The following is an 11,474-nucleotide window of genomic DNA, read 5'->3' as shown; positions in this document are numbered from 1 at the left end:
AATAAGGTAAACGTAAAAACAGTATTTGGTTTAAAAATAAATAAATAAATTTAAAAAAAAAAATTATTCTCAAGTACTAAGCCACTGAGCTTAACAGCTGATTTGTGATTTTAAAATAACTTAATCAGCCAAAAAATAAACATATGTACAAATTCTGGGTTTGTGTCAAGTGTATTTTGGTTACTCACACTATGTGAGTAACATTCACACTTTTACTCAAAAGAAAGAAGTAATACTTAATAATAATGTTACTCAAATGAAAGTAAAAAGTATGTTGTAGTGAATATACTTTCAAAGGCTTTTTTTCATAGAAGTTACTACCCACCTCTATATAAAGTTCAAATAAATTTTAAATAAAACAAACAAAACAAAATGAAGTCTGTCATTGCTCGATATGCAGTTATTTGACTGGCATAAACGCATTAATAAAACAATACCAATTGCAAAATGCTCACTCAACACTGTAATCCTCCTAAAATATATTAACATATCTAACACACAGAAAGCCCAAACGAACTTTTTAAATCAAGGAAATGTAGAACTATATATGTATATGTACTATATATAAAAGTTTTCTATTTCAGTTTACTTATTAGCATAATTGGTTATTTTTAATTGCCATTTATTTTATACTGTCACATTTCTCTTATAATGTGGTCAGGGAATTGGGACTGATTCTGTGCCACCAAGAAATTTTAACTGTGTTCTTGGAGAAGTTTCACATAACTTATAAGTTGATGTAAAACTAATGTTCGTTTTAGTCATATTTTATTATGTTGAGCAGCAATCAACATATCTCCGATTATAGTAAATAGCTTCTACCTCATCGAGATATCAATGAGCCACATGTACAAATATTTTGCTATTCAAAATGTCTAAAACATTGAGAAGTTATATTGTTAGCAAACATTTCAAACATGTAATTTGAAGTAAAAAAAACCCTCAAAAATATATGAAGTCAACCACAAGAATCAACACATTTAAAGTTTAAATTCAGTTCACACAAAGACGCTTGCATAAATGTTTGGCTGTTGAACTGGACGCTCTCAATTTCTATTGGCAGTGACACAAACATTTTTCTTAAACATTGCATTACCAAGAGACACGCAAACATACATTTTTCTGAGCATTATTTTTTATTTTTTGTATTCTTAATCTTTCCTTTCTCTGCCCCTGAAGAAGAAGTCTTTCGGAGTTTGGATGCGATGCACATTGCACGGCAGCTCATAAATCATGACCTACTGCAGCCACCAAGGGGGCCCAAACAGCAATTTCTTCATAAAAACGCAGTATGGGTTGCAATTTACAAGTTCACCACAAGATGTCACTGTCTGGCAGCATAAATTCATTAGATATGTTGATGGTTGTTTGTCCTGTATTTTTACTGTCACTGGTCAGTGACATTCAACTGCGTTTCAAAGGAGAAGAAAAAAATAAATAAAAACACAATTTTAATAAAATAATTATTTCCTGAATTAGAAATCAATACAATTTTGAACAATTGATTCCTGATGTCATGTTAACCAGCCATCACAGTAACGATTAAATGGAAATCTTAAACACCAAGGTGGCAGTGAAGAAGCGTGGATGTGATCAGAAGATGGCGGACGGACATAAAACTCTCCTTCCACAAATACCTAATCAAATCACGTTTAAGGAAGTATTCAGTCTTTGCCTTGAAGCTTAAAACTGAGCTTTCTGTTAACTTAAATGCAGCTCGTCTGTGATAAATTCAGTTGATTGGACTGGATTTGAAAAGATACACACCATTCTACATAATGTCCAACAGCTGACAGCAGGTCAGAGGTCAAACACCAAGCATGAAATCAAAGGAATTGTCTGTTAATCTCAGAGACAGGATTGTCTTGAGGCAGAAATGTTGGGGAGGATCCAGAAACATTTCTGCTCTTTAGGTCCCAATTAGCTCAGGGACCTTCATCATTGGTCAATAGAAGAAGTTTGGAACCAGCAGGACTCGGGTCATCTGAACTGAGTGATGGAGGAGTCTACTGTGTGAGCTAGACACAGAGTGTGCTATGCACCAACTTGAAGTGGTGCATAAAGTTCACATCTTTAAACTGAAACTATCCACTATGTGTCTCAATGTCAGCCTGCACTGTGTGCAACACAAATATGTTGAAGTGTCCCTCATCCACTTGTTTTGGTTTTGCTCAAGTTTGAACATGAGCAAAATGGCAGAGAGAGCAGTGAATCAAAGTTAACACCAACATCTATCGCTCATCTCTCTTCTGAGCCGTTCTGTTCAGGTGAAGGAAAGCGTCTCCACTTTCTCTCGCTCAGTGGCTGACTGACATCATGTCCTGCTTAAAACGGGAGAAAACCAGATTCTCATTTGAACAGAAAGAGCGTGAATTTGAGAAGGGTTGTGAAACTTTCCTCAAACTATTCCAGTGTCTTTGACAACATAATTTGCCGTTCAAAAAGAATACAATAAGAAAAAATGAGTAGAAAAATAGGGGGCATGAGCTCTTAGATTTATCACAAGTATACTTGTGATAGATTACATGCCATGAAATTTCATAAGAGCAAAAGGCGAACCATCAGGGAGTCGAGCAGTTTTCACATTTTATGTATATGCGAGCAGAGACATTCCTGACACGCTCATGAAACCTGAAGATTGAAATATTTCTTTGCTGTTTTACATGAGAATGTGTATGAGAAGCTCATGAGAGTGAAATGAAGGTTGCTTTAAATCTGAACAACAGAGATGCAGACAGGTACAGACTGACTTTTTGATCAATAAAAACACAAGAAAAACCTTATACAAGGGTTTTATTAACAAGTCAGAGGTCTATACACTGAAATGCAATGTAACTCAAATACACTATGAATCAATTTTACACACTGAATACTGCAAATCATCGCATCATTTTTATCAATAATAATTTGAATCTAAAGCAAGAATGCAAAAGTGAATAACTGTGTTTGTTTTATGCTCAAAAACACATCAGTACTGCAGTTTTACATGGACTGAATGAGAAGGAATTTGAAGAGGATGATGTATCACGTTAACAGAATGGACCTTTACTTTGGAATGGTCTGCTGGACTTCTTCATAGGTTAAAAATGAGCAGGCTATCTGTTTGGTTCAACGTCCCTTCATACACATTTTTTTTTGAAGTCACATTTACCCTGTGATCCCTTTCTGGAGGTCACCATAGCTGAATAGTAAATATGCTATCTCTTCAATATAAGTTTTCTCCCCACGCTCCATCAGACATGCAAACCAGCCATTCTGTATGTAAGCCAGGTCAGAATAACCGCTGGGTCCCTGGTTAATGACCCGGGGTTGGCTCCATGCACTTGGATCTGTTGGGGATTTGTTTAGATACACCCCTAAGTTCTCTCTTTCACATCTACACGTTGGATGGGAGTAAAGCAGCCACAGAGTTCCCTGATTTGAACCATCTTCCTCAGGTTGAGCTGGGAAGGAGACCACACTGCCCTGACAGCCTGACTTTGTTTCCACAAGCTTAGACGTGACTTCTCTGATAGCATCCCCACTATCATCCAGGAACGCTTCCACCCGAATGTTTCCCTGACTTCGAGCGTTGCAGTACAACCTCTCGCCTTGGTCTGTCATCTCAGCTATTTCACATTCTAGTGATGTTTTTTCTAGCATGTTTCCACATTTGAAGTTCTCCTCATTGTCACTATAAATAATGAGCGCATGGGGAGGAGGACAGTACTTTGTACAACACAAGGAATCACAACAACAAAACAAATTAGCCAGGCAACTACGGCAGCTTGTACAACTGCTGGAACAAGAAGGGTAAGCATAAGCAGGAACGATCAGTTTGCCAGTCTCGGTCTGAATACCATGACCCGGTCCGACAGCAAATGTTGCCCAATTCTTTATTTCAGGAAGTGTCTCAGTCAGATCAATGGGGTGGCTCCAGGATTCGCCGCCATCCTTGGTGGTGATGTAGTACAGACGGGTCTCGTTGATGCCCCAAAATATCTGATGTCTTTCTGAAGTGGTTCCTTTAACCCCGATGAAAAACAGGTAAATTGTGTTTCTTTCCTTTGCGTAGATCGGGCACGGGTTCATAGGGCGGTGTCCACCGAGATCTTCCTTCTTCACGACTTCTTTAGAATCTGACCACTTAAACAGGAACAATTAAAGTAAATGTCAACACTTAACATTTTGATTGAACTTATGTTTTTTTTTTGTTTTGTTTTTGCAACAGTGATGCAAAAAAAACATGGATCACTAAAGAAATTAAAGAACAAATGCTGATATTTACCTCAACTTCCACAGAGTTGCCAGCTTTGGTCAGTTTTCCTGTCTTCATGACAAGAGCCTCGCTGCTGGAATCGTCTTTAGATTTTCGTTTCTCTGCAAAGGCCAACAGAGTTTCATTCCCAACAAATATGAGAGCAGGGATCCTGAAGATTTTTTCCTTGGAGAGAAAAACAGTTGTTTTCTCTTTCTGGGTTTCTATTGGAGTTGAATTGCTGCAGCCCATAGCTTAAAGTCTCGAGTGCAACGTATTACAAAGAAAGTGAGTCTGGCTCCTCCTGTCCAGTGATTGCCTCCTTTATAATCATCAACAGCAGAGTCTGAGGTGGGAGGAAACTTCCTATGTTATTCTTCTCTTCAAGGTAGCTTGGATTTGTCAGAGGATTAGAAAAATGATTTAGATGAAGGATGTTTTACTACACCTTCTCTGATGAAATAATCTCATCACAGATATGAAGGAACATCTTTCTTTAACTGTCCTGTTTTTGTACCTGTAAGGTAATACTGACAATACTTTGTGTAGAGTTTTTCTTAAATGAGGAAGTGTCACAGCTGAAGAACTAAACATGAACTACACAAAGTCATCTTTCTATAGCAGGGGTGTCAAACTCCAGTCCTCAAGACCTGCTGTCCTGCAGTTTTTAGATGTGCCACAGGTACAAAACACTGGAATGAAATGGCTTAATTACCTCCTCCATGTGTAGATCAGTTCTCCAGAGTCCTGCTAATGACCTAATTATTCTATTCAAGTGTGGTGCATCAGAGGCACATCTAAAAGTTGCAGGACAGCAGCCCTTGAGGACTGGAGTTTGACACATGTGTTCTATAGTATTAAACTTTGTTACTTGCTGTAACTTTCTCAAATATTTTCTAACAATCTCTAAGAAGACGTTGTTCAGTTATCCGCATCTGTTCTCCTCCTTATCCGCTGTCGATCTTGGCAACCTGCAGGGAGTTTACAAGTTTATCCAGATTGTAGATGACTAAAAATCCACACAGATTTTTTCTTTCATTAGCTCCACATGTATATCAATGCAACAATTTAGTTACCTCTCTGCAAAGCACACAATGATTGCTTTCAGCTATATTTCCTTCTTTTTTCTAAAGAATTTGTGTAATAACTCTACCCACAGTTATTACACAAGTAACAAATGAGAGACAAAAAAAGAGGAAATGCAGGATGGGTCCTGAAGTTAGAATTTGAACATGGTCCACCCCTGTGGAGCCAGCTTCTGCTTTTAGTTTAGTCTGTGTGGCAGACTAAACTAAAAGGGGTTTTTGTTTGGGTTCAGGCATGCCTGGCTGGCCGGCGTCTTACAACGCCATGGTGGTCGGTAGTGATGGGTAGATGAGGCGTCATGTATCGTTTCGACACATAGCAAAACTGTGTCGATTCTGTGTTGATACTGTGTCACTCAATACTGACACCTGCTGGACATTAAAAATTCCTACAGGTAACGTCGTGATTTGATGACCTAGTCCATACAATAAGATTTAAGTCTTCGTATTTTATTAAATATTATATATTGTATTATGTCATATCTTCAGTTAAATTTAAAATATATTTGATATACAGTCAATAAAAAATGTGAACATGTACCATAAAGTGAAAATTTAAGTGAATATCTTTGAAATGAGAATGCATGGACTGTTTTTTTTCCCCCACAGATATTTTTATATATATAAAAAAAGTTTTTACAATATTTTGAAATTTAGCCTTTTACGCTTTTTTGACAAAACTTCTGCGGTAGAAAAAATGAAGTAAACGCTACATTTACAGCGAACCCTTGCTCGGATTAGGACGTCACCAGCTTGAATTTACCAAAATTAGTAACTATTGTCAAGGCCCTCTCTACTTTTAAGGCAATATTATGTGAGTAAAAATGGCGAATTTGAACAGCGCTTATCTTCCCTGGGTTCAAGTTTTTTCTTCTCTTTGTGGCGTTTTTTAAATAAATGAAAGTGTGCAATACCGCCACCATCTGGTCTGGAGTACAAACTGGCGCTAATGCCGTTGATTAAAAGGTTTTACATCACACATCTGAAAATGGATTGGGTACTTTTTTAAACATTACATCATGATTATAATTTTTTATTGTATGCAATTTTAATAATAATTAAAAGATTATTAAGGCACTTAAAAATTCATACTTTTTAGATACTTAAAAAGTATGCCTACATATTACATTAAACACACTAAAAGACATACTTCTGCATAAGTATTAATTAGTTTTATTTTGTAATTCTTGTAATTCTTTAGTTAATAATTTTTTCTCTCCATTAGCATCCATGGGTACAACCAGTTCAAAAAGTGGTGAACAAAGAATCGAAAAACAAATCATTTTTAAGTTAAAAGACGGAGAAGTGTTCAGGATTCCTGCTATTTACTACAACTAAAATGAAAAAAAAAAACTCTTTCCCTTTGCAGAGAAGCAGATATCCCGAGATGATTCTGACGCAGTGGCGCTGGTCATGAGTGTAGGAAAAGTGAAGAGAAACTCGGGAGTGAAGGTAATTATGTTGTCCCATATTGTAGGCTACTGGTTCTGTTGTTCCTGGTAGGCTTTGGTTTTACGTGCGTTCAATGGCGATCTTCATTTGGACTTAATCATAAAGCCATTTATTTCCCTGGTTAATTAAGTGTGTTTGAAGTTCTAATTTCAAAATTGGTACAAGTATACTTCAGATATACTTATAGGTAGTACACTTAATACTTAGTATACTTAAAGTGTACTTTCACAAATTTGTTTGAAATATACTAAAGTATACTTTTTTTTCACCTGGGTGTGCTCTTGGTCTGTACCATTTTTGTAAATCATGTGTGCAGGTCAGTGCAGAAGGAACAGTAAGCAGCTGGAGTTGAAGTGTGCAGTCTGGTAAAGAAGTGCAACTGCATGGTTACATAAATGTTTCAACAGTTGCACAGCTACAGGAAAAATCCAACAAATCAGCCTTTTCTTTTTCAACAGCCAGTGAGATCTAAAATGGTGAAGTGTTTTTAGCTTTAAACAACTAATAGGTTCTAGTGTGAAGAGAAGCTGCAACAGCAGCAGTACAAAACACATACTATGTTGCAACCGCAACAGAAAACAAATAGTAACCACTGAGCATCTAGCACTGACAACTATCTGTCCCTCAATAAATTTGGTCACTAAAGGCATGCAGAAGTAAAGCACAATTTGAACATCAAGTATCATCTAACATCTCATAACTTGCATCTAGCATACTTTTTTTCACAAATTGTAATGGCACATTTCAGAATGTCAAAATATAATTTACAATTTTTCACCATGTCTATCTCTAATATTCCAAATAATTTAGTACACCAAGTCAGGATTCTTTATTACAATGTTTGTGTACTTCATATTTTGTAGCTAGTGGTTAGCTCAGTAAGCTAAGTAGTTTCTTTCCTTAATAGCTGTGGATATATTCTTCACAGCTTTCTCAAGTTTATTGGCATGCAGTAAGCTAATACAAGTAAATAGACAGAACCTCAGAAAGTGCCGTCTTGCAAAGTACAGTAAGTTATAATAAGTGTAAGTAAATTAATGCCTGTCATTGACACATTTTCTCACACACAAGAATATATTTGGTAATCAAAGAAATTACTAAAGTCAGAGTTTCTAACTTTTGATGTGATTATTTAATTGTTTTGGGGCATTTCTGAATAAAGAGCATGATGTTTTTGATAGAAATTATTCTGATAAGTCTTATATTGACATTGATGAAGACACACTTTTACAATGTTTTATTAAAGAACACATTTACATAATTCCATAATTTAATGTACATTTAATGTTTTAAGACAAGAAAATTATTTTCTTGTATTTATTTTTTATACATAATTGAGAAATCAATGACTTTTGATTTATAAATCAGTCATTGTCAAACATTAAACTACATATTTTTCTTACTTTTTTCCAGAGAAAAATATTTATTACAGAATATCAACTCTGCTATTGACAGCAAAGAGTGAAAATAATTCTAACAGAGTAAGTTATTTTTATTTCATTACAATAGCTGTATTAATACACTAATACTTCAGACTGAGATATTTAAAAATACACAAAAAGTGAAAGAATAAAACATTTATTATACTGTGAACACTGGTCACAGGCAGGGCTTCAGTCTGCTGGTCACACTGGGAGAACTCAATGACTTCTGAGACGTCCTGGTTCACAGGCTAAAGCCAAGGATAAAAGAGAAATTATCCAAAAGTGTAATAGAAAATATAAGTTTACTTCACATTCAGAAAAAGACATTTTCAGCATGTTGGGCTCTGACTCGTAGCATCTTTATAGCTAAATACCGACATGGTGAAGCTGAGCTGGGAAACAGACTGAAGAACAGCAGCTCCAGCTCTGATCCTGACTGATGTTTCCTCACTAAATCCACTGGTCTTTAATAATTAACTTCTCCTCTAACAGCGGTTTATCATCAGCTCTCTCTCATTAGAAAACACAGTATGAAAACGCTAGCTGCTACGCTAACAATCAGTGGTTTCTTCGGGCCAATTTAGCTATATAGAAAATATTTCTCGGTTGTTTAGAAGCAAATTTCTGGCTGCAAAGTAAAGTAATTCTGATTTTTCATCCTTACCTGTGAAAGGTAATGCCAATGAATCCAGTTTGTTTCGTAAAACGGTTGAAACAAGTCCACACAGCACAGGACTTAAGGAGCTCCAATCGCCCTGCTGCCACATAGAAGATGGCGGACGCTGTTACGTAGGACTCAGCGCTCCATGAGGCGTCTAGTTTCCCAGCACCCGGAAACGGTGCTGGGAAAAAGGTGAAAAAGGTTTAAATACCGCTTCCGGTTCGCTGTTATGTGTTGAAAACAAATAATTTTAACTCATTAACTACACATATATTCTAAGAAATATGTTGCAGACACCTAACGCACATAATAACAGAATATTACTCTAAGAAGTAATATGTCGACCACAGGAAACAGCGACTTGATAACGTCTGGGTTGTCATGGCAACAAGAAACAAACGGGAAGTAAGCGTCCATTACAAAAATCGTTTCCCAAAACAAGCAGCAAGCAGACCGTTGTTTATACAACGCTTTCTAATTCTTTAGTTAATCATTTTTTCTCTCCATTAGCATCCATGGGTACAACCAGTTCAAAAAGTGGTGAACAAAGAATCGAAAAACAAATCATTTTTAAGTCAAAGGACGGAGAAGTGTTCAGGATTCCTGCTATTTACTACAACGAAAATGAAAAAAAACTCTTTGCCTTTGCAGAGAAGCGGATATCCCGAGATGATTCTGACGCAGTGGCGCTGGTTATGAGTGTAGGAAAAGTGAAGAGAGAGTCGGGAGTGAAGGTAATTATGTTGTCCCATATTGGTTCTGGCTACTGGTTCTGTTGTTCCTGGTAGGCTTTGGTTTTACGTGCGTTCAATGCCGATCTTAATTTGGACTTAATCATAAAGCCATTTATTTCCTTCACAATGTCCATAGTATTGCAATTTTCATTTAGAACCAATAAATCAGTGTGAAAACCAAAAACAGTAGAAAACCGTTTGCCCCCACGATTAGCAACTCCTGAACAGAATCAAATTTGATTTTAAGCAGCTTCACCTCTTTTCCGACGTACTCACTACACAAAATGAAATAGCGGTCCTTGTAAATACGCTCCCTGGTGGAGATGATCGCATGGAAAAAAAAAAAAAAAAAAAAAAAAAAATGAATGACTCCTACAGATGTGCAGCAACTAATTATTTCAACAGAACACAACCTAAGACATTAAATAAATATGTCACATGCTGTATGTATTGTTTCACTTTAGGTCCTAAATCGAATCTAATTGATCTTTTTCAGTGGTCTACGCCTAAAGAAATAATGAAGAAGTGCACCTGCGGATATCATCCGATGAACCCCTGCGTTGTGTATGAAAAACACACAGAGACACTGTTCCTTTTCTTCAACTATGTCAGTGAGACACAGTGGTTTCAGCTAAAGCATCACCTCAACATGGCACGTCTGTGCTACATCACAAAGAAGAATGACGACAAGTGGAGTGAATTCATTGATCTGACCAACCAGCTGCCTGAGATGAATAACTGGTCTACATTTGCTGTTGGACCGGGCCACGGCATTCAGACTGACAGTGGCAGAATGATTGTTCCAGCTTATGCTTACATTGGTCCGGAAGATGAAAAACCAATTTCACATGCATTCTACTTTTATAGTGATGATTATGGTAGCACATGGAAATGTGAGGAAATGCTGTCTGAAATATCAGGAGAATGTGAGATGACTGAGGTTTTTGATAGCAGCAACGGAGAGAGCTTGATCTACTGCAATGCTCGCAGTTTGGGAAGCCATCGAGTCCAAGCTAAGATTGATAAGAGTGGTGTCAGTACACTCAGAACTACTACACCCCTTGTGGAAGTACATAAAGGTTGCCAGGGGAGTGTGATTTCTTTTCCAGCTCAGACTGGAGATGCAAAACCCAGTGAGGAAAAGTGGCTACTTTTTTCACACCCGACAAATCAGAGGTCAGATTTGGAAAGACTTGATCTGGGAGTGTATCTGAACACTTCCCCAGTGACATCAGTTGGAGAATTAAATCTGGTATGGAGCCAACCCTGGGTCATTAACAAGGGACCCAGTGGTTACTCTGACCTGACTTACATTGAAGATGGCTGGTTTGCATGTCTGATGGAGTGTGGAGAGAAATCTGCTATAGACCAGATAGCATGTCAGGTGTTCACCTATGAAGAGGTCCTGAGGGGCATTCCAGACTTCCAGACTTGAAAAAACTGTATCATTATTATTCAATAGAAGAATATCTTGTGTGGTGTATTTAGTGACACTTGCCAGCAATGCAATGTAGACCTTATGTTGAATCTTTGAGCAGCTATTAAACATTCTTTTGATGAATCGCATCTTTCTGTATTAAAATAGTTTATTATATTGTTCTGATGTAATATATTAATTTTAATTGTTGTGTTTTCATTAGCTATTGACAGAAAGCAGAAGCTAAACCATTTGTATCCTCTGCAACAAGCGTTCTAAGTTAGCAGGGCTTCATAGCCACATTGCCTTTATTTGATTCTCTTCAGTTTGGTTTCCTTTAATGAATGTGAACTATTTTTAGCTGTCTGTATTTTTATGTTTGACTTATCTTTGAATGAATGTGTTTCTAAGTGAACCCATGTCATCTTTGGGACACAATAAAGCCTAAATATCTATCTTGAAAA

The 11,474-nt window shown here is 36.9% G+C and overlaps 2 protein-coding genes across 2 annotated transcripts; one reads left to right on the top strand and one right to left on the bottom strand.

The window, feature by feature from the left end:
- Positions 1–3,007: 3,007 nt before the first annotated feature.
- On the bottom strand, positions 3,008–4,505 carry LOC148155942 (sialidase-3-like). Its single transcript, XM_088010646.1, has 2 exons — positions 4,268–4,505; positions 3,008–4,125 (listed from the first exon to the last, which is right to left on the bottom strand). The coding sequence occupies exons 1-2, from the start codon at positions 4,487–4,489 to the stop codon at positions 3,148–3,150; spliced, it is 1,200 nt and encodes a 399-aa protein (XP_087866772.1). The 5' UTR covers positions 4,490–4,505; the 3' UTR covers positions 3,008–3,147.
- A 4,793-nt stretch (positions 4,506–9,298) lies between these two features.
- Positions 9,299–11,474, top strand: LOC106908991 (sialidase-3-like). The gene is made up of 2 exons (XM_014975278.2): positions 9,299–9,593; positions 10,090–11,474. The coding sequence occupies exons 1-2, from the start codon at positions 9,375–9,377 to the stop codon at positions 11,026–11,028; spliced, it is 1,158 nt and encodes a 385-aa protein (XP_014830764.2). The 5' UTR covers positions 9,299–9,374; the 3' UTR covers positions 11,029–11,474.

This window comes from Poecilia mexicana, unplaced genomic scaffold (assembly GCF_051168715.1).
Source record: "Poecilia mexicana isolate PSO_F unplaced genomic scaffold, ASM5116871v1 scaffold_12, whole genome shotgun sequence".
NCBI classification, from domain to species: domain Eukaryota; kingdom Metazoa; phylum Chordata; class Actinopteri; order Cyprinodontiformes; family Poeciliidae; genus Poecilia; species Poecilia mexicana.
Note: the sequence above shows the minus strand (reverse complement) of the source record. Positions and strands in the feature narration are given on the sequence as shown.

What these genes read in the sequence shown, in the direction of transcription:
- LOC148155942 (XM_088010646.1), bottom strand. Translation starts at nt 4,489, where the DNA reads ATGGGCTGCAGCAATTCAACTCCAATAGAAACCCAGAAAGAGAAAACA. An exon ending in GCAACTCTGTGGAAGTTGAG is followed by an intron (nt 4,126 to 4,267) that starts GTAAATATCAGC and finishes TTCCTGTTTAAG; the next exon opens with TGGTCAGATTCTAAAGAAGT.
- LOC106908991 (XM_014975278.2), top strand. Translation starts at nt 9,375, where the DNA reads ATGGGTACAACCAGTTCAAAAAGTGGTGAACAAAGAATCGAAAAACAA. An exon ending in AGAGAGAGTCGGGAGTGAAG is followed by an intron (nt 9,594 to 10,089) that starts GTAATTATGTTG and finishes GATCTTTTTCAG; the next exon opens with TGGTCTACGCCTAAAGAAAT.